Source organism: Hemicordylus capensis, chromosome 3 (genome assembly GCF_027244095.1).
Source record: "Hemicordylus capensis ecotype Gifberg chromosome 3, rHemCap1.1.pri, whole genome shotgun sequence".
NCBI classification, from domain to species: domain Eukaryota; kingdom Metazoa; phylum Chordata; class Lepidosauria; order Squamata; family Cordylidae; genus Hemicordylus; species Hemicordylus capensis.
Window position 1 is genome coordinate 95,342,202 of NC_069659.1, and position 19,845 is coordinate 95,362,046.

The window sequence follows — 19,845 nt, forward strand, 5'->3', positions numbered from 1 at the left end:
TGGAATTAATCTAGAGTTTCTTCTAGATAAGACATTCACAAAAATTAAAATGACTAGATTAATGTGTTATATTTCATATTGTCTTTAAGGGCCCTTGGTATAAGAGAAAAATAGTTTTTTCCTGTCTTCAACAGAAAAAAAAAGCTTGAAATAACTACTTTTGGTGTTTTACAGAAGCCACAGCCTATAGTGGAAGAACCAGGATTACGAATAAAGAATATGTACCTCAGTATGGCAAGACATCAAGTCCGGAATTTCAGGAATTTCAGAAGGAGTTCATGGAAGAGGTACCCTCTATAGCAATTTAAAACTGAAACACTCCTGCAGTACAATCTTAGGCTGTGCACAGCTGGAAATGTCAGATTCCAACAAGACCCGACCCATCTGTAGCATTGTGGGGACGGGCCATGATGGTCCCTCCCAACTGTCAGGCTGTGTCTTGTTGTTGTGGAACTCCAGCATTCCATTGTACCCCCCCCATCCCCTCTCCTCCTTCTCCCCATTATTGGAAATAGATCCACAACAACGAAAGCAGGGGGTCTCCAAAAGTCAGAACTGTTTTAAAAGTTTTCAAAATATTTCTGTGTTGGGATTTCCATGTTAAAAACATCCTCTCTAATAAAAGCCTTGGTGCCCATCCGTGGACGGACACCAAGGCGTGTGTTCGTGCCTCCCTGGGCTGTTCTGGGCATGCGCAGAACAGAGCAAGGGAGACACACCCGGCGGCCATCTTGGGCGGCCAGAAGCGGCCGTCCTGAAAAAGCCAGGTATGCGGCAGCGGGGGGAACTGGCTGAGGTGGCGGCGCGGCCAAGGCCTGGCGGCGCCGCCGAAGCCGGGCGGGGGGAAGAGGCGGCAGGGGAAGCCGGCCAAGGTGGTGGCAGAGCCGCCGCCGAGGCCTGGCAGCGCCGCCGGAGCCGGGCGGGAGGGAGAAAAAAATGCTGCCGCGGCCGACACCACCGACCTACCACCCTCCCTCCCAACTGCCGAGTCCACCTTACCCTGACCCGTGTCAGTCGGCCGAAGATAGTCCTTAATTTCAGAGGCAGAGAGGAGCTCGCAAGCAGAGCTCCTCTCTCTGCAAAGCCTCTTCCCGAAATGGCATTTTGGGCGCAAAGGACGCCTACTGCGTCCTTTACGTCCATACTGCCAGTTCCGGCAGAGCCTTTGCACAGAGAGGAGCTCTATTTGCAAGCTCCTCTCTGCCTCTGAAATTAAGGACTATCTTCGGCCGACTGACACGGGTCAGGGTAAGGTGGACTCGGCAGTTGGGAGGGAGGGTGGTAGGTCAGTGGCATCGGCCGCGGCAGCATTTTTAAAAATGATTTATATGGCCTCCGCTCCGCCCCCGGACCCGGCCTCAGAAAGGTTAAAAAAAAACAAAAAACCCACACACACACTTAAAGGCGTGAAAGAAAGCTAGCGCCCGTTATCATAACGGGCTTAAAAATACTAGTGTTTAGATAATCATCCAAATGTAACTGCGCCTTTGCAGAGTGCTCTCAACCCACCGAAAACTCACAATAGAGAGAACCAGTTATCCATCCCAAATTAACAGGACTGGAAACAGCCACTGGCTGACTCATGCTTAACTGCTGTTTTAGAAACCTAAAATGTTCTTCCAAGTTTGTATTCACTACTGTAGAAATGTCCCCATTCAGGGATCTGGAACTAGATCTGCGGAAAATTATATTGCATGCATACCCTGGAACAAACAAATGAAGCACCAACTTTGGGGTTAATAATATGTCCATGAATTTACTGGCACAGTGTTTAAGGGATCCCTCACCAGATCGGATGTTGTCTTATTTATCATGCTCGGTGGTGGCTTAAGAGTGATCAGGGCTGGAGATTGTCACTCCTCTCATTTCTGCTACCACAAGGCAACCAACAGTTGTTTTTAAAAAACAAGCCAACCATATTTATATACCACTTAATATATAAATCTCCAGGGTACTTTCTGGGTTACCCACTGTTCAGTGGTAGTTTACTCTGGCTTGGCAGAATCGTATGAGAATTGTTTTGAAACTGTAAATAGAGATTGCTGCGCAAAGCCACCAGCAGGGGGAGCAAAGGAAAGATGAGAGATGTGGGACTAGGAGGGCCCAGGCAAGGGCAGTAAGTGTGCGTGGACTCCAGTGGGCTGAAGCCAACTATAAGAGGTGTGTGAGAAGGTGTAGGAGAATAAAGTGACCCATAAATTCAGGGATGTGGCAGTGGCACTGAGAAGCAAGCTGGCGGATTCAATAGAAACCAAAGAATGTTTCAATAAGCCAATAAAATAAAAAATAAAAAGGAGGGTGGGCAAGGAAGCTGTAAAGCCTGGGCGATTATCAGGGATTGCAACCCCTGACTGTGCCTCCCATCCCTGCCACAGCAGGTAAGCCTCCAGTGGAGCTACCTGTAAGCCCACTGCAGAGAGAAAAAACCACTAACCCCACCAATGAGCAATCAGCAGAACCAGAAGGTATGCCAGTGCCTGAGTGTGCATTCGGCTGCATGAGATATATTGCCAGAGCAGGGATTGGACCTGCAAAAGGCACTTTTCCAGTGAGCGCTTGTGAGATCTGGAGGAAATTTGATGGGCTTTGGAGGGAGAAGCATATTTTGGACCCTGGAGGGAAGAGACCAAGGAAGAGGATTTGGGCAGCTACAGTTGTGCTCCCAGGTGAGGAGATGACCAGTGGAGATAGCTCATAGGGCAGGACAGGGGCGTAGCAAGGTTGGAGTGGGCCCAGAGACGAGATTTTAAAATGCCCCCCCCACTCAAAGTGCAGGGCCTCCGCACACCCCAGGCCCCCAAGGATTTAAGTCTGATATTCCAAAATAAGTATGCTGCCTGGAAATACATTTCACTGAATACACACACGCACACGTCACAATATATAGTGATATACATTGAGTACTATACATTTGTTTTACTTTTAATGCCTAGAACACACTAGAAAGATGAATGATTAAAATGGGGCCCTTGCTGCAGATTAGCAAAGGAGACTTTCAACCATGCAGGGTGAGCCTATGTTTGTTTTCTCAGAATTCTGAACAAATTCAGTGAAGTTTGATTGCAGGAGGTTTTTCACACGAGGCTTTTAAAGCCCTTTAACACATATCTCCTCTGGAATAGAGGTGCTGCATTCACATGTTGGCCAGATTTACCCTGAAGTCCCTGCAAGTTATTGGGGAGCAGTTCACACACAAGAAAAATAAAATAAAAGCACAAGACATGCTTCACAGTTCTCACTCAGACCTTCTGGGTTGCAAAACAACTTGAACATAAGTGCATTTATAAATGAATGAATGAATAAATAAAATTAATAAAATACTGTTTCTTCCAGAAGTTTTTGTAATTTTTTGCCATGAAACAAGCCACTTATAGGACTTTTTAGATAGGTTTTTTTAAGCCAGCAAATTTTCCAAGCTGTTTAAAAATAAATATTCAGAGACTTCTCAGTCCCTCCCCCCCATATCAAAGCCCTATGGCAAACAGATGCCTATATATCCGGGTGGGGGGGAGGTAACCACAAAAAGGAGTTCACACTCTACCTGGCAGCAAGGGGTCTTCTGCTGCAGAGACCAGTGGTGGCCACTCTGGCTGCCTCCTCCTTCCTGGCTGGCTTGGGTCCTACTGGAGTTCAGGCTTCACAGAGGCCTACACGAGGCTTCTGTGGAAGCCCCACCCACCCGCCGATCAGCTGAGAGGCGGGAGAAAAGGAGCTCTTTGCAGCTTGTCTGCTGCTTCGATTGCGGGCCAGGAGAACAAGCTGGAGAGACGGCGAAGAGGGCAAGTGGCTGAGGGGCCTTGGGGCTGGGCAGGGGGCAATGGGGAGTCACATGAGGTGCCTCTGGGGGGCGCCTCCAGGCAGTGGGGCCCCCAGACAACTGTCTCCCCTTGCCCGATTGTTGTTACGCGCCTGGGGCAGGAGGAGGCCTTGGAGCAGAGACGAATCCTTCTTCTCCCCATTCTGAGCTCTCGAGGGGAAGGCAGAGCATTACTGTGATCCATAATCTAGTGTGCACCATAGGAGCAGGAAAGGTGTTGTTTTGGTATCTCTTCCAAAGTACCAACATGCCTACTACTAGTCCTGAACCTTATTTAAGTCATCCATGGTCTTGTTATTTACATTGACTGGTGAGCTAAATGGTTCAATAACAAAGATCCAACAGAGTGTTTCAAACGATGCCTCCTACCCTAGTTTGGGAGCTGTGGGCACTCCCTCTATTTGATTGTCTGCTGGCGGGGGGGGGGGGAGGGTTGGAGTCTCTTTCAGTGACATGTGGTAAACAGCAGCTGAATTGGAGGGCTCCCTTCTACCAAGCAGCTGTTCTGAGCTGTTGAATAAGGTAGGCGGAAAAAAGCCAGTTAGGGTTTTCCTGGTGTGAACCACCCTACAGTTTACCATATGAGACTATATATCACTTATGCTGGATACTGTATGGAGCTGTATACTGTCTACAGCCATAGAGAGTGAAAGCAAAAGAAAAGAAAAGAATAACTACAACCTTACAATTTTACAGATAAAAACTCATTTGCCATCTAATATGAGAGAATTAATAGCTTCTGGGAAAATGCGTATAACAATCACTGGGATTAGCAATGGCAGTCTGATTGTGAACTTCATCATTGAGATGATTCCGAATGCAAACATGACGCATGTGGAGGTTGAAGAAGCTATTACTGAAGCTTTAAACAAAAGCACAAATCTGGATATAGATCTCCGTAGCACTTCCATAAAGGGTATGGTCTTTCTATTGTATCTAATAAGCTAATACATGGCACAACCATTGCAGCATGGATGTAGTGCCTATTGGACAAACAGGGCCAAATGTCCCTGGGCCCAGAGGGTCAGAGGGCCCCCAAGGGGCCCCCAAGCAGACTGGACCACCCCTGCCCTTGCCTACAGCCATGCCTCTTTGACCTGGGTCTGCTCACTAGCTTCCTCCTTTTCACAAGAGAGGCCATGGGGGACTCCCTATAGTTGTTTGCTATTCTGACCTTGGGCCTCCTATCTTTGTTCACTTTCTTTGAATATTACAGATTTGCTCTGATCTCTGTGATGATCTCAGTCTCCATTTCTCACTGGCCCCTGCACTCCTTAAGCCATTGTTCTTTTAGCCATTCCTTAGCCCTTGACTTCATCCACTTACCCTTCTATCAAGTTCCTGTTTCAGCTTTGCAGCCTACTGCTTGCTCTGCTTTTTTCTTTTAACCACTATGCTTTTGGGCACCCTCCAACTCCCATCCCACAGTTTTCTTACCTGCACATCCCACACCCCTTTCTATCCTGGGCCTTGTGTGTGGCTTTCCTAAAGCAAAATAGCTTCTGGTTCCCTCACAGAATCTGCACTATTTGTCAAGATGCTATTGCTGAAACATTTTCTGAGAACAATTAGCATGTTTCTGAAAATTCCACAATATCACAGCAGCTCAGTCAATGATTGGGGAGCTTGTGTGTGACAGGCTGTAGTGGATTAATTGTTGGCTGGAAGGAATTTTCCTCTCCTTCCTGCCTCAGCCAGTTAATGCTTAACTCACTGACCAACCTGAGTCAGTTCTGCAGAACAAGGAAAGACTCCAGCACTGAGTCATCCCTTTCCTCTGCTTGAGAAGAAGACTGGTTGGCTTAAAAACCTTTAACTTTCCAAACCCTGAAAGCTAAGAAAAAGGCTCTAGTAGGGTAAATCTCATTGCCACCAAGTCACCGCTTTAGAAAGTCTTTCCCAACGGGGTTTGGGGTGACTAGCAATCCACGTTTCCCTTTTGCTCCCCCTTGCCAGCAGGCAAGAGTAATTCTTCCCTCTGTGCATCTGCCTGCATGTGGAATTGTTAATTTGGCCAAGCTGTCCTTGAGATGTTTTGCTGCACCAGAGAAATTCCCCCTGGGTCAATAACTACCCTTGGAGGCTTGAAACAGGTAAAGAACAAATTAAAAAACCTTTTATTCAATTACTACAGCGTACCATCTGAGGCTTTTAGATAACACATCCAAATACTCAGTTGTTTAAAGAATACTTTAAAAGTACCCCAAACGATGCTGGGGTAGCACACTTTAAAATTTAGTTACTTAATTGCAAATAACAGATATTTAGGAAACGCAAAGCACACTCACAAATAAAAAATTTTTTCCTGATGCAAAGTCTGACTAGACAAACTGTTCCCTAAGCTGGGTTCCCAAAACCATGAAGTCCTGGCTTCCCCTTTCCTTGACTCACCAGACTCCTGATGAGAATCAAGCCTCCTGCAGATCTCTCACCCTGAGAGATTATTCTGCAGCCTCCAGATATGAGGCGTCCGACCTCATGCTAGTCCACACTCTCTGCAAAGACTTCCTTTCTTGTTTCCAGAAATCCCAGCAACAGCTCTCTAGTCCCACCCACCTGTTGGACTGATTGAGTGAGCCCTGGAGTTCACCAGCCTGTCAGTCAAGACGGGTTCACTTCCTGTTAACTCTTTACAGGGAGGAGAGACTGGTAACTACATAGGCAGTGTGTAAATAAACCATTTTTACCTATTATATATGTTGGCTGATTATGTCATATGTTGACTGAGCAACTTTCTTTCTGCAAATGACAACACTCATATATGTAAGTGTACTAAATAGTTACCTAGTTGCTTCTGTTTTTATTTTTGTGTACTAATTATCTTGTTTCTTCATTTACTTCATTACAGTAACTTCTGGCTGTGAGCTAGGAAATAATGGCTGTTCTAAATATGCCGACTGCATTCCACACAACGATACATATTTGTGTCAATGTAAGCCAGGCTTTATGGACCAGAGTCCCAATGTGCCAGGAATAACATGCCAAGGTAAGAATGAATTGAATGAGAACATTGAAACAAACAAAATGGAAATGGCAAAGAATTAGGAAGATGTCCCAATTAGGAAGGTGTCCAGTCCTTACCCAAAGTTGCAACCATGGCCAGGCCTCTGGAAGGACAGCAACTGGGGCTGGCACAGGGAGGTGAGGCCAGGCAGGAAAAGACCACCAAGTTCAACAGTGTAAATGGGGTGTGTCCCATTGCTATGGCAAAGAGTCTCAGAACATGGATAGGAGATGTCCCATGAGTCGCTTGGCCTAGAAGTTAGGGTTTTGCTTTTGTAATAATGTGGATAGCAATGCTGCCAAGAGCTGTTTGTAGGATTGAAGAGGGAAGTCGATGAGGAAAGAAAATAGCCAGCTGATGGCTCAGACTCCAGGGAAAGGAGAAATAGGTGGCAACAGAACCCCCTTTCTCAAGCCAAACTGAGGTCAAACAGGAATATAGTTGAAACTGGGGCACCTGAGTGATGGAGAGGGGCAGATACTACCACTCATTCAGTGGTGAAGTGATGTGGGAAATTGCTTCACCATTCACAACAGCTGCTGTGTTGAAGATATCCAGCACCCAGCTTTATTGTAGTTTGGTGGACTCAGTGCTGCATTACTGCTTGAAGTAAGTGTGTAAATTCTACAGATTTCAATGGGAATTCCTTGTAAACACCAATAGGTCTCCGATCCCCTGAATATATCTGCAAAGCCTATGATTCCCAACTTACTCTGCAACCATTCTTTCAACTTCAAGAAAGCTATTCCAGAACAAGTGCTTTCAGGAGCATCAGAACTATTGCAGTGAAAGAGGGTGAAGCGGACAATGTTCCAGCTGCAGCTTTCAAGGACCCTTTTGCAAGCAGGGCAATTTGAAAATTGATAGAGAGTTCAGAGCTGAAACCATCGTGGAAGACCCCAAAGCAGGGATCCTCAGCCTTGGGTCCCCAGATGTTGTTGGACTACAATTCTCATCACCCCCCCAGCCACAATGTCCAAAGGCCATCGTGGCTGGGTATGATGGAAGTGTTGCCAAACAACATCTGGGAATTTGAGGTTGAGACCTGGCCAAAAGGTTTATTGGAACAAAATGTTAAGAACCCTGCTCCTAAAGAATTATGTCTGCAACTGTAGAAATAAATGTTTCTGTTTTGCCTTTTTTCTTGAACCTACCTCTTCAGCACGCCACCCAGAGGGCTCCTCTTCTACGCCACCCACTTCCTTCATCCCCCCTGAGAACACGGAGTCCCAGCTGATCAGTCACTTGACCACCACCATGAAGAAAATGTCTTCAGGAACATCTCAATGGCTCTCGGCTACAAAGAAATCCACATCTGAGATGAATCTGGAAATATCCCGAAGCACTACAATAGACAATATTTCTTCTGTGACAAACATTTCTGAAACTAGCCTTTCTCATTTATTGAATCCTACAACTTCTTCAACAGGTGTAACTGTTTCACATAGTGAGAGCAATGTGGCATTGCCTTCATTCCCAACTATGCACTCTTCCATTCCTTCTACTATAGGTAGAACCACCAATAGTCCATGTTGTGAGTATATTTGTTCTTTATCTGTTCATTGATAATTATTCCTTAGACCAGGCCTGCTCAACTTCAGCCCTCCTGCAGATGTTGCCCTACAACTCCCATAATCCCTAGCTATTGGCCACAGTGGCTGGGGATTATGGGAGTTGTAGTCCAAAAACAGCTGGAGGGGGCAAAGTTGAGCAGTCCTGCTTTAGACAATTTTATTGTGAATTTGAAGAAAGCCTTGTTCTTCATCTTGTCCGATTCCCTGGATGATGCAGGGAATTTGGATGTTGAGCATTGCCAATGGCTGTCTAGTTTCTGCCTGATTTACACCCATGCAGGAATGCCCCCCCCCACATATAATTGTTTCTATTGTCAAACCACCATTATGACAATTTTCTTCCTTTTTTAGTTTTTTCACTAATAACTGTCCTATTGTAATTTAACATGTGTCTGAAATCTCCTAGTAATAAAGCTGAAACTTGTGCTTTATTCAGTAAACACCAATTTTTCAGGTCAGAGGTATTTCCCCCATAACACAACCCTCACCCTCACAAATAGATTAGGTTTTTCACAATAGCATTTTTCATTTCTTTGTGAATATTTATTTTCAGAGTTACTGAAATCAATCAACAGTCTTATTTACAGCAGTTATGATATTTGTTTATAGCTCCTCCAGATTTATATATTGAACTTGAGAAAGTAACCAGCCAAGTGATACAATTCCACTGGAAACCTCTGAAAAGGGAGAGTCCTTACAACGTTTCTCTAATGGCAGACAACACAATTTTGAACAAAACAGTCACAAACAGCACAAGCATGAAATTTGAAAACCTTTCTCCAGGGCATCAGTATACAATATCTGTGAAGGTGTTGAGTTGCTCTGAGATGGTAACTTCTTCAGTGACAGTTCAGACAGGTAATACTATTTTTATTATCCACTACTTTTTCTTCCTCATAGTACTACAACCTAAATAATATCCTGATATATTTGTTCAGTTCTGGCCTTCTTTCTGATCAGTACCTGTATTTGAGATGAAAGCCCCCCCCCCTGCCCCAAGAAGAAGTGGGGAGTTAGGCTGCAACTATGTGTACACCTTCCATTTTGCTCATAATTTCATAATGCATTTGAGATGCATTAGGGAATGAAAAGAGCAGGTGAACATTTGGTCATGTTATGGGGCAGTGGGCAGGGCTATCCTAGGAACCTCTCCACGGCTCACCTCTTTTCTCATGGGAATCTTCATGCTGAGAAAATGGCTTTGTTCTGCAAGGAGAGTTCGCCTGACAAAGGGCAGATTTTCAGACACATTGTGCCAGTTCTGATGGGCACTAGGCCCAATCCGTGTACTTTGCTGCTTCACCAGATCTGAGAAGGACAGGTCCCACCCAGGAGGAGGGAATTACAAGGGAGTGACCAGGCAGAGGGAGTACTCAGAGTCAGAAGCCAGGAAGCCATTTACTGAATTCAGACGTAAAAGGAAACAGGAGCTCCTTTGACCTCCAGTTTCCTTGGACGTATGTCTGAATTTGGGAAACCGGAGTTGAAGGGACCTGAGGTTTCTCTCCCCAAACTCCAGTTCTGCAATGCCAGTGTTCAGCCCCACTGAGCCAGAGTTGAGGGAGGAAACTCCTCCCTCACTCCAGCCCAATTGGCTGTGCAGGCTGTCCTTCTTCCAAGAAGGAAGCTCACACAGCCAGCTCCCCTACCACTCTGCAGTCTCACTGACTGCAGAGAGGCAGCTCTCCTGCACGTCTGAAAGCAGATGGGAGTGGGGGGGAGGCAGGGGGTGGAACCGTGGGTCCATTGGACCAGTGGTTCTATGGTTATGTCTGAAGGGGGCCATTTATTGAGATACAAGTATAGTGTTGTAGAAGGCTGGCCAAAGAGTTCAAGCCTGCCTATAGGGCATAACTGGAGGAGGCAGCAGTAAGGCTTCCTGCTAGGGCAGATTATAAATATGGGACCGGGCCATGAGATAACAAGCCTCTAAAATTCTAGATGCACAGAGCAAGGCAACTTTAAAGGCATGCTCCCTAGCATATTTGACCTGAATTGTACACTGCTTCTTAGTCAGTGTCATTTGAGCACTAGTGGTTTTATTCTCAACTGGCTTCCTGCCTGTGGTGTGCTACTTGTCTACAGGTGGCATCATTTGGGACTTTTTATGCCCATGTGGGTTTGTGACAGTATTCTCAAAGCATGTTCCTGGAACTAGTGATGTCTCTGATCATCCCCTGGAAAGAGGTTCAATGTGTGAAGCAATTTCAGTGGCTACCATTAATCAGATAGTCATATGAATCATTTCTAAACTACCATTTCATAAAATGGGCATTTTTGGGATTGGAATTAATTGGCTCACACCGCAGATAAGAGATAAGTCTTCCCCCAATCAGATAGAAAGCGCATGTTCCATCCGCTAAACTGAATGTTATATTTCAAAATAAACTTACATTTAAAGTTCACGAATCTTGGCTGTTTAGCAAGAGGAAGATTTTGTCTTTTACGTGTCATTTTGTCTTTATTCTTAGTTTTGTCGTTATTTTACAGATCCCGCTCCATGTTTCAACAGATCTGATTTTTGCTCACAATCTACAAAGTGCCTTGATTCACAATATTATATTTGTTCAAGTACGTTATAAATATTTATTGCTGATTTCTTAGCCATTGCAAGATCAGATTTGAAAATGGTTAAAGTACAGCCTAGCTACCTCACTTTTACTAGATTACTTTCAGCAAAAGCTGGATGCTCTTGTGCTAGTTTTTATTCTGCAAAAATACTTCTTAACCATTTTCTTAGTGTACCTGAGCATCAATAAGTTGCTGAAGAGTAACCAATGTTCATTTCCTTCTGTGATTATTTTATTTTTCAAAAAATATATAACTGGGCTTTCAACCCCATGGGTCCTTCAAAAAGCTTCAAAGCTAGTGTTTAGAAATAAGCAAAAGAAACCATAAAGGCATAATAATATGCTCAGGGGCAAGGCCCCCAGAAGTGTTTACAGGTGAGGGCAGGGATTAAGCTAGCATTTAAAAACAATCAGAACATGCTGTATGCTGCCTTTCCAGGTGTATTTATATTTCTGCTTATTTAATGGGCAAAGAATAAAGTTATAAGCTATCATTATCTATAGCCTACCTATTTTAGATATAACACATTGCTCTCTGCCAACAATGTCCAAAACAAACATGCAAGAAAAACGCATGATCCTATATATGTAGTAAACCTCACTGAGTTCAAACCAACAAGGTGTGGGGAAAGAAGCATGCATCACATTGATAATGCTGAGGTAAAGCAAAATAGCAAGAATCGTTGCATGGATCCCATGTTTTTAAAAAGCAACAGATACATATCTTTGCATGAACCTTTCTTGAATATCACCATTACTAAAGATAGAAATGGGGGGTGGGGTGGGGCGGAAGGCACTTCTTCCTCACCAACAGCAAGACACACCTTTTACAGCAGAAGATACTCAGCCATGAGCTTTCTCACACATAGTTTCCAGTTGTCGGGGTAAATGTTGAGCGAAGCCACTTCGAATTACACTCACAGCATGAGGAAAGCAGCCTTTCGCCTCTGCTCTCATGTGTTCTTTTGGGGCAGGTTCACATTGCATGCCTTCCTGTTTTCCTTCTAGCCAGTGGCGGGGGGGAGGGAGAAGGAGAGCTCCATGGGGAGGAACACAATGTTGCCTTCAAAACCTTGTGTCCTAGACTGAGAGCATTTGTATACACCAACAGATTTCTTCCCTTTCCCCCCAACACGTGTGTAGTGTGCTTTATATCAGTTTGTTGTTAAAACTTCTCTTTTAACCAGCAAAAACCTTAAGCAAGCAGATTAATATTGTTCAGAAAAGTCAACTTGAGCATACACAGAGATTTTGTAACTAGAATAGAACTTCCAAAGAGTTTGCTTCCTGAAAACTGGTTTTTCCATTCTTCACATCTAGGCAAGACAGTTCTATTTGCATTCCTAAAGAGGGCTTTCTTCTTGTTATGTTAATGATGATGTAAATGCTTATTTGCTGCGGTATTTTAAGAAAAACTCGCTTAAAACTGGGATTTTAAAAACCCAGAAATACATTGAGACAAGCTAGAATTCGGAAGACAAAGCACGATTTGTGTGTGGGGTGCCTCCAAAGATCTCAAATGGACTCAGGGGTAACAACCATTCATTATTAATTTCCATTGACAGTACAGGAATAGAAATACCAACAAGGAAATGCGGTCATTAATTGCACAAAAATATCACTTAAACAATACTGCACGGTAGGTGCTGATTAGTTTCAGTTTCCCAGTCAATGCAACTGGGATGCAAAATAACTCTAACACTGTCAGGACATACACTACAAATTTCAAAAAAGTAAAAGAAAAGAAAAAGTCAAGGGGCAGAGCATGAAAACATGGGGCAATATGCTGCCTTAAGGCTGTGGAATATGGAGTTGTAGAAGACTGAAATCATTTTTTAAATCAAATCCCACCCCCCCAACTTCTCTGGGCCAATTTGACCAATTTCCTTTGGCTTATTAATGTAGTGAATAAACAGTGAGATATGGGAAACTCTGAGTTGGGCTGAATTAAAATGTTTTATTGTGCTGTATTTTTTTCCAGGCAAACAAGCATTTGCTTGCAACGTTTTATTCAAATCATGGACATTTCAATCTGATCTTTATAGCCCTGAAAGTGAAAACTATAAGAATTTGAGTGTCAGAATAAAAAAAACTGTGAGTTGTTTTACTCCTAAAATGCTTTACAAAAGTCTAGTAAAATATTCTCCCCACGTTTGCTGCCGTTATTGTATTAATGAATTAATATTAATATTGTATTAGTAATTAATATTCCACGAATCACAATGTGCTCCAGGGCAGGGCTTCCCCCACCTGAGTCTTGCAGGGCTGTCCTGATCGGGCGGGGGAGGAAATAGACACCAAAACACCCACATGGAGGCATCGTCACTGGCCCAAGCAGGGAGGTATGGTCTCGCCATCAAAAGAGATTGGCCTCACGGGATTGGGAGCAGCTCTCGTGAGATCTTGTGGTGGGATCTCACATGACTTGCCCCAGCTTTCAGGGGCTATACAAGGGAGGACTGGCCAATGATGGGGGGGGCAGTTCTGGAGCAGGGCTTGGAGTGGAAGGAGCCCCCCGGGACTCTGACTGAGCAGTGGGGGTAGCTAGGCTAGGGCGGGGCTGGTGCCCTGCCCATAAGCCTGCAAAGCTCCCCTGATGAGAAACTCTGAAGCCACCTCAACCCCTTGGCTCAGTGGAAAGCGGATGGCCATATAGAGAGCCTGACAATATAATATTTTTATAGAGCTTCCTTCTTTCCTTATTTGGAGTCATGAATGTATAATAAATCTCTACAAGTCACAACATCAGACATTTTATTTGTTTGTTTGTTGTATTTTTATACCACCCCAAACTTACGTCTCTGGGCGGTTTACAACAAAATAAAAACATTAGTTAAAACAAAAACAAAAAGTTTAACACATTACAACAATTTAAATTTTTTAGAACAATATTTTAAAACAGCATTAAAACCATTAACACAATATTAATTAAAAGCCTGGGTGAACAGATGCGTCGTTAAAGACTTTTAAAAAGCTGCCAGAGAATGATACATTATGATACATATTAGAATGCTACATTAAAGGGATGCAGTGTGTGTGTGTGTGTGTGTGTGTGAGAGAGAGAGAGAGAGAGAGTATTTAAGACTCAGTATTGTACATAAATTGCTCTACATGAAACTTTTAGATCATATTTGAAACTATGCACTGCACATCATGGGGGAAATGTTAAATGCTTGGGCTTTATGTAGACCTATCTCGTGCTTTCCACATAGTTATTCTAAACCAATTCCTTTAAAAATTAATTAATTAACTAATAGTTAAGATTTGTGCATATGGTATGTCTGTGATTACTCTTGATATCTCTTGTCTTTTTTCTGACCATCTGAAACAAATTTAAATACATTCAGATTACTGAAGGAATGAAAATTCGGCTCAGAGATGACCGCTTCGATGTCATAATGATTGGATTCCAACCTGGAAGCGTGATCGCATATTTTGCATTTCTACTGCAAGAACAACAGTTCATTGAAGCAAGAAATCTAGAAGCGGATTTAACAGCAGTAGTAAAAAATATGCTTGATAACCAAACCGAAGTAACAGTCAAAGGTAAGTGGTAATTGACATCTTTCTTTATGCCACATAGCAGTAGGCGTATCTAATCTGTTGATGTATTCAGAAATTGTTTAGGATAGTGCTGACAAAGACTGCACCTCATGCAGAGTCATAGCAAGGTTGGAGTGGGCCCAGAGACAAGATTTTAAAATGCTCCCCCCTCACTGAAGCTCAGCTCATGAAATAAAGAAATATTAAATGAGGCTGAATAGTGCTAACAAAAAGCACAGTAAATATATGTATATGTATAAAAAAACCTATGTGTCACAATAGAACATTATCCTAAATTATTTTTTTAAAGATTTTGTAAATTGTGGATGATGCAAGTCATTTAATGGCACTAGAGAAAGACATGCTGTTCTGGTAGCTCCGGGTCTTAACACTCACATCAATTTCAGAGAATGAATACAACTGAAGGAAGCCCGGGAGGGTGCGCTGCTGGGGAAGTCAGTCATGTGACTTGCCTCTGGGCCCGCTCCAAGGTAGTGGGCCCCCAGACAACTGTCTCCCCTTGCCCCCTGATGACAGATACAAAGGGCATAGATCCTAAAAGGTAGGCCTACTGCAAGGTAGGCTAAGATATTGCTGCCACAACTAGATTCTTTCTTTATGACTAAATGATCTGGAAGCCTGAAATACACAAACCTATCTAATAGTTTCTTAGGAGATATGGGTACATCTTTCTTCTGGATGCCTTCTAGCTGGCCCTTTGGATGGCAACCCCAAACAAAGCAGTCTCACTCAGAGACACAGGTTTAGTGAACCTCACAGAGTCACCAATTCAGATTTCCTGAAATGAGCTATTAAGGAAAACACATAGGGCACAATCCAATAGAAGTTAATAAATGATAATAAAGCGGCACTAATAGATAATAGGACTTAAACTAGTCACAGTGGCTTTCAATAATATTTAACAATCACTGTGTTTGTTCAGGTTGGCCAATTCATAGTATGTCAAAGCAATTAGAAAAGTAATAGAATGACATGTAAACATCTGCACAAAATGCGAGGAGTGGAGGAGCAAGCCTTCCTTCCTGACTGTTTAAAGGGAAGGTCTCAGGATGTGTATCCTCCAAGGCAAATGCCCACCTTCCTATTTTAATAGCCTCCCCACTGGTGGAGGGGATGGGATTTGGCTTGAGGGGTACATACCACAGAGTGAGGTCATTCACACAATCAAAAACTGTGTTCTACCCACGTTTGGGATCTGTGTGTGCTCCCAATTTTCATCTGTGTGGAAGCAAAGTAAGAGGAAAACCTAGGTAGAAGTGATTGTGTGGAAGCAAGGTAGGAGGGAAAGCTACCCAGGTTTTCCTCCTACCTTGCTCTCACACAATCACATCTATCCAGGTTCTCCTCCTACTTTGCTTCCACACAACCGAAAATTGGGCACGCACATCCCACAAACCTGGGTAGAACACAATTTTTGATTGCGTGAATGACCTCGGTGTGTATAAGAGGCCAATTTCTGCCCTATTCTTTCAGTGATGAATTAGAAGGGACCCTTTTGCGGGGTGGGGTGAGGTAGTTTGGAGGACATGTGTGGCAAGGTATATTTTGTTAGATGAAAATTCATTTCCCCTGCCCCCAGATTCTTTCAGTGGTAAAGGCGGAGTTCCCTTCACCACAGAAGGATCCTTGGGGTGGGGGGGGAGCTGGGCTTGGAGAATGCACACCCTGCCATGTGCATTCGCTGAACTCAATACACCCCTATATGCTTTCAGTAGCAAAAGCAAAGAAATAGCCCTGCTCACTGCCACAAGGATCCTTTTGTGAAATGTGTGTGGGGGTACCGAACTTGCCCAGAGGGCATCATTCCTTTCCCCTTTGGGGCTCCAGGCCGAAGGGAAACAAGCAGCAGGCCACCTGCTTTTCTTTGGACTCTTGAACTGCCACAGAGCTGGCTCGCTGAGGCCTTGTGCATGTATATATTCTCTGGCAGCATGAGGGCCATGCATGTGTGCAACTGACACCACCATACCGTCAGCCAGTTTTTTGGTCAGGTTCTATATTGCAGGTTCACTTATCTCCCAGGTTGTCCACATGTGATACAGCCTTGTTACAAATAGAGGGAATGGCCCCTATTGTCTAATAGTAGACAATCTGTGGTTTATAAAATGGAACATAACCCACGTCACAATAACTTTCACAGCTCAGCCCTATTCATGCTTACACAGAAGTAAGTCCCACTGAGTTCAATGTGTGCATAGGATCAGTCTTGGTTGTTTCCGAGAATTTTACTTTCCGTCAGCAATGAATTCAGCCACGGAAAGGATGCTGCCAAGAACTTAAGCAAGAAATAATACCAACTCTTTGTTCTGCCTCAAAGAGTGGGGCATTGTCATTCTTTCATATTCTAACCCCCAAAGTATGCAGGAAGTGTTTATTGCTTCATATAAGATGTCCTGGAAAAGCCAAAGTAAATGTCCACACCTTTAAAAAGCATATACTGTATGCATGACTGACCAAGATCTCCACAGGTGTTTACTTATTACAGGTAGAGGAGAGTTAGAGTTCCTGATAAGAAATTAGTTAGTCTCTTGGCCAATTATTTACCAGAGAAAAGAATCTATCTATTAGCTTAGATTTAGAAACACCTTCCCAGAAGATAGGACATGCATTTTATGCTATCTGTTCAGTTCACTAGTTGCCATTACACTGTCGAGAGGAAGGTTAATCACTTCCGACTCTATATAATGTCTGTCTGCAGGGATTTATTTTTTTTAAGTAACTCTGAAGCATTTTGGATAAACTCCTTAACAACCATAACATATGGACCATTAGTTTCCTCTTTTCTGTTAACCTCATTGTGAATCATGAGGAATAAGTTCAGGGAGCTGTCAACGTTCTTCATATCGTTCCTGCAGAGGAAATCACTATGAATGAATGTATGCACTGCCATTTTTATTAAAACAACTACTCATTCAAAGACTTCAATAATAGTATAGCCCTAACACTAGAGAAGGGCAGAACGTGGTTTCCACTCTGAAAGGGTTTCAGAAATTCCTGATTGCCACATATAGAATCTCCTGAATTGAAGGAGATTTACTCACAATTTGTTTTAACTTATTATATGTGTTTTAATTGTTTTATGTTAACCGCCCAGAGACAAAGGTTTAGGCGGTATATAAATGTGATAAATAAATTAAATTAAATTAAATTAAATATAAATAGGTTGGCAGCATTGCTGTATTTTGGTGAAATGATCTGGTCTTCCAATTCTAAATGCCATGTACAGATCATAATTCATTATTTGCCAGGATCTGTGCCCATTTGGGGTGGGGGGGATAGGATGTGGGGGCGGAGGGGAGGGGCGGGAATCAGCACCCAATGACTTGTGCCATTTTATCTATAGTACTTCCTAAAGGTACGTATTGTCACTTGAGGCAAGACTAATATGTCCAAATATACTTTTAATTTCAGCAATACCAATACCAGAACCAAAGAAAGAAGATTCATCCTGGAAAACAGCAGTAATTGTACTTGCCGTGCTGTTTTGTGTTGCATTAATATTTATCTTGCTGCTGCTCTCAGTATGGCTATATATGAAGAGAAGAACTGGAAAATATAATGTAGAACCTCAAGGGCTCATGGGGAATTTTGCCTATAAATATTTATAAGTGTTCACCTAGCTTGGTTACTGTGGCATTTTTCACTTAGCACTGCACATCTCATTTAAAGACAGCCCTGACTAACCACGCATGGCAGATGGATGGATGTCAGTTGAGCCTGTCGATTATTTATGTATGTGTGAAGTAGAAATACATCATTGATGTGACTTAGCGGAACTCCATTGGTTGTTAAGAGGGAACTGGGTAAAACCTGAAGAAAGGGGACCCAATTTTTGTATCAAAAGGAAATTGCATCAAAATTAAATTAATAAGAAAAGGAATAGAGTCCTCAAAGGGATAATTACATTTTGATTTTTAAAAGCATTTCACAGGATCAGCTCCTGCTTGCTTTTGCACATGGTTGAATAGTTGACTAGTCATCCTGGCAACATATTTACAAGCCCCAGAATACAGTGTGTGTATAGAATGCACGTTTTCTAGTCCTTAAAAACACTTCCAATGTGATATCTTGATACAAAAATTTGCACATGTTAATTGAGCTTTAAGCAGGAAGAAATTTTCCAGGGTGAGATTGCATCTGATTCATATTATTTTACAAAGCTCTTGTCTAACAATATACTCTGAGCTTCTCCTATTAAAAATCTATGGACTATCATACATGATTTTTTCTTGGAAATTCATGCCTTTGATATGGATATGGTCAGCAGTGTGCTATGCATGTTATTTTCCACATGAGGATCAGGACATATGGTAAACATTGTCGGTTGTGAGCGCAGTGATCACCTATTGGAAGGAAAGAAAGATGATGACTGGGATCCATTCCACCATCCTCCAAACAGATGAGTGCTGTCAGAAAAGAAAGCACCAAGTATCAGCTTGGTTGGTGCATTTGCCACTGCAATTCCAGCAAAGGGAATTGCAAATGCAGCTGGATGTGGGCATTTGCACCCACTCACCATTCTCATGCAACACCCTTTCCAAAGCACAAAGCACAATGAGATAAATGTATGGAAACCTGTTTGAGTAGATCAGGATGATTGGTTGGAAATCCTTCAGTAACTGGCCTCATATGAGTTATATTCAAATAAACTAGTGTATTCCATAGTTATTATGTTACTGTTAGACAGTGCACAGGTCTGCATTACATATTATGCAATACATGTACAAATTATTGAAATATAATTTCAATAGCCATGTACTGTATATAGATGTTTCTTTTGATGTCAGTTGAAATCTATGTGTGTACATTCAGCAGAAGTTCTGTAATATATAACAAAATGTATATGATATTTATTATAAACCCTTTAAAACAATTTCTTTACAGGCTTTTCAAAGTAATTGCAAATAAATTTATTATTTTTATTATATTGTGCTTGCCAGAGTGTTGTTGATCTTGTGAATTTATTATTTCATCATTGTTATATCGTTGAGGAGTTGTTGTTTTTAAAAAATTAGCTTATTTTCCAAAGGAAAGAAGGCTAATAAAAATAATAATGATGACATTGTTCTGAAGAAAAGGCGGCTGTTCTCATGCGCAGCCTAACCCAGGCTAGGGATCCCAGTGGGCCAGCACCACCTAGCCTGGCTTTTAGCCCAACTTCTAGCCATGCGTAAGAGAGCAAGTGCTCCCTTAACCCTGGTTGCTTGCAGCCTGGCCACATGCCTAGAGCGCCCGTCTCTTAGGGGAATCCCCTCATGCATCACGTGTGTTGTGCAGTGCATTTGGGGATCCCCAGAGGCTGGGACAATGAGTCTG

General features: G+C 42.9%; 1 protein-coding gene across 5 annotated transcripts; it reads left to right on the top strand.

Moving 5' to 3' along the window:
* Positions 1 to 729: 729 nt before the first annotated feature.
* On the top strand, positions 730 to 19,456 carry LOC128350710 (uncharacterized). 5 transcript variants are annotated; one of them, XM_053309262.1, is made up of 9 exons: positions 730 to 767; positions 4,514 to 4,733; positions 6,666 to 6,803; positions 7,984 to 8,355; positions 9,005 to 9,253; positions 10,886 to 10,966; positions 12,947 to 13,059; positions 14,313 to 14,511; positions 17,941 to 19,456. In XM_053309262.1, exons 2-9 carry the CDS (start codon positions 4,538 to 4,540, stop codon positions 18,135 to 18,137), a joined length of 1,545 nt encoding a protein of 514 aa, XP_053165237.1. In that variant the 5' UTR covers positions 730 to 767; positions 4,514 to 4,537; the 3' UTR covers positions 18,138 to 19,456. The 5 variants fall into 5 exon arrangements, with proteins under 5 accessions (XP_053165237.1, XP_053165240.1, XP_053165241.1 ...); XM_053309265.1 differs by lacking the exon at positions 730 to 767 and adding an exon at positions 2,624 to 2,666; XM_053309263.1 differs by lacking the exon at positions 730 to 767 and adding an exon at positions 3,698 to 3,779.
* Positions 19,457 to 19,845: the final 389 nt, after the last annotated feature.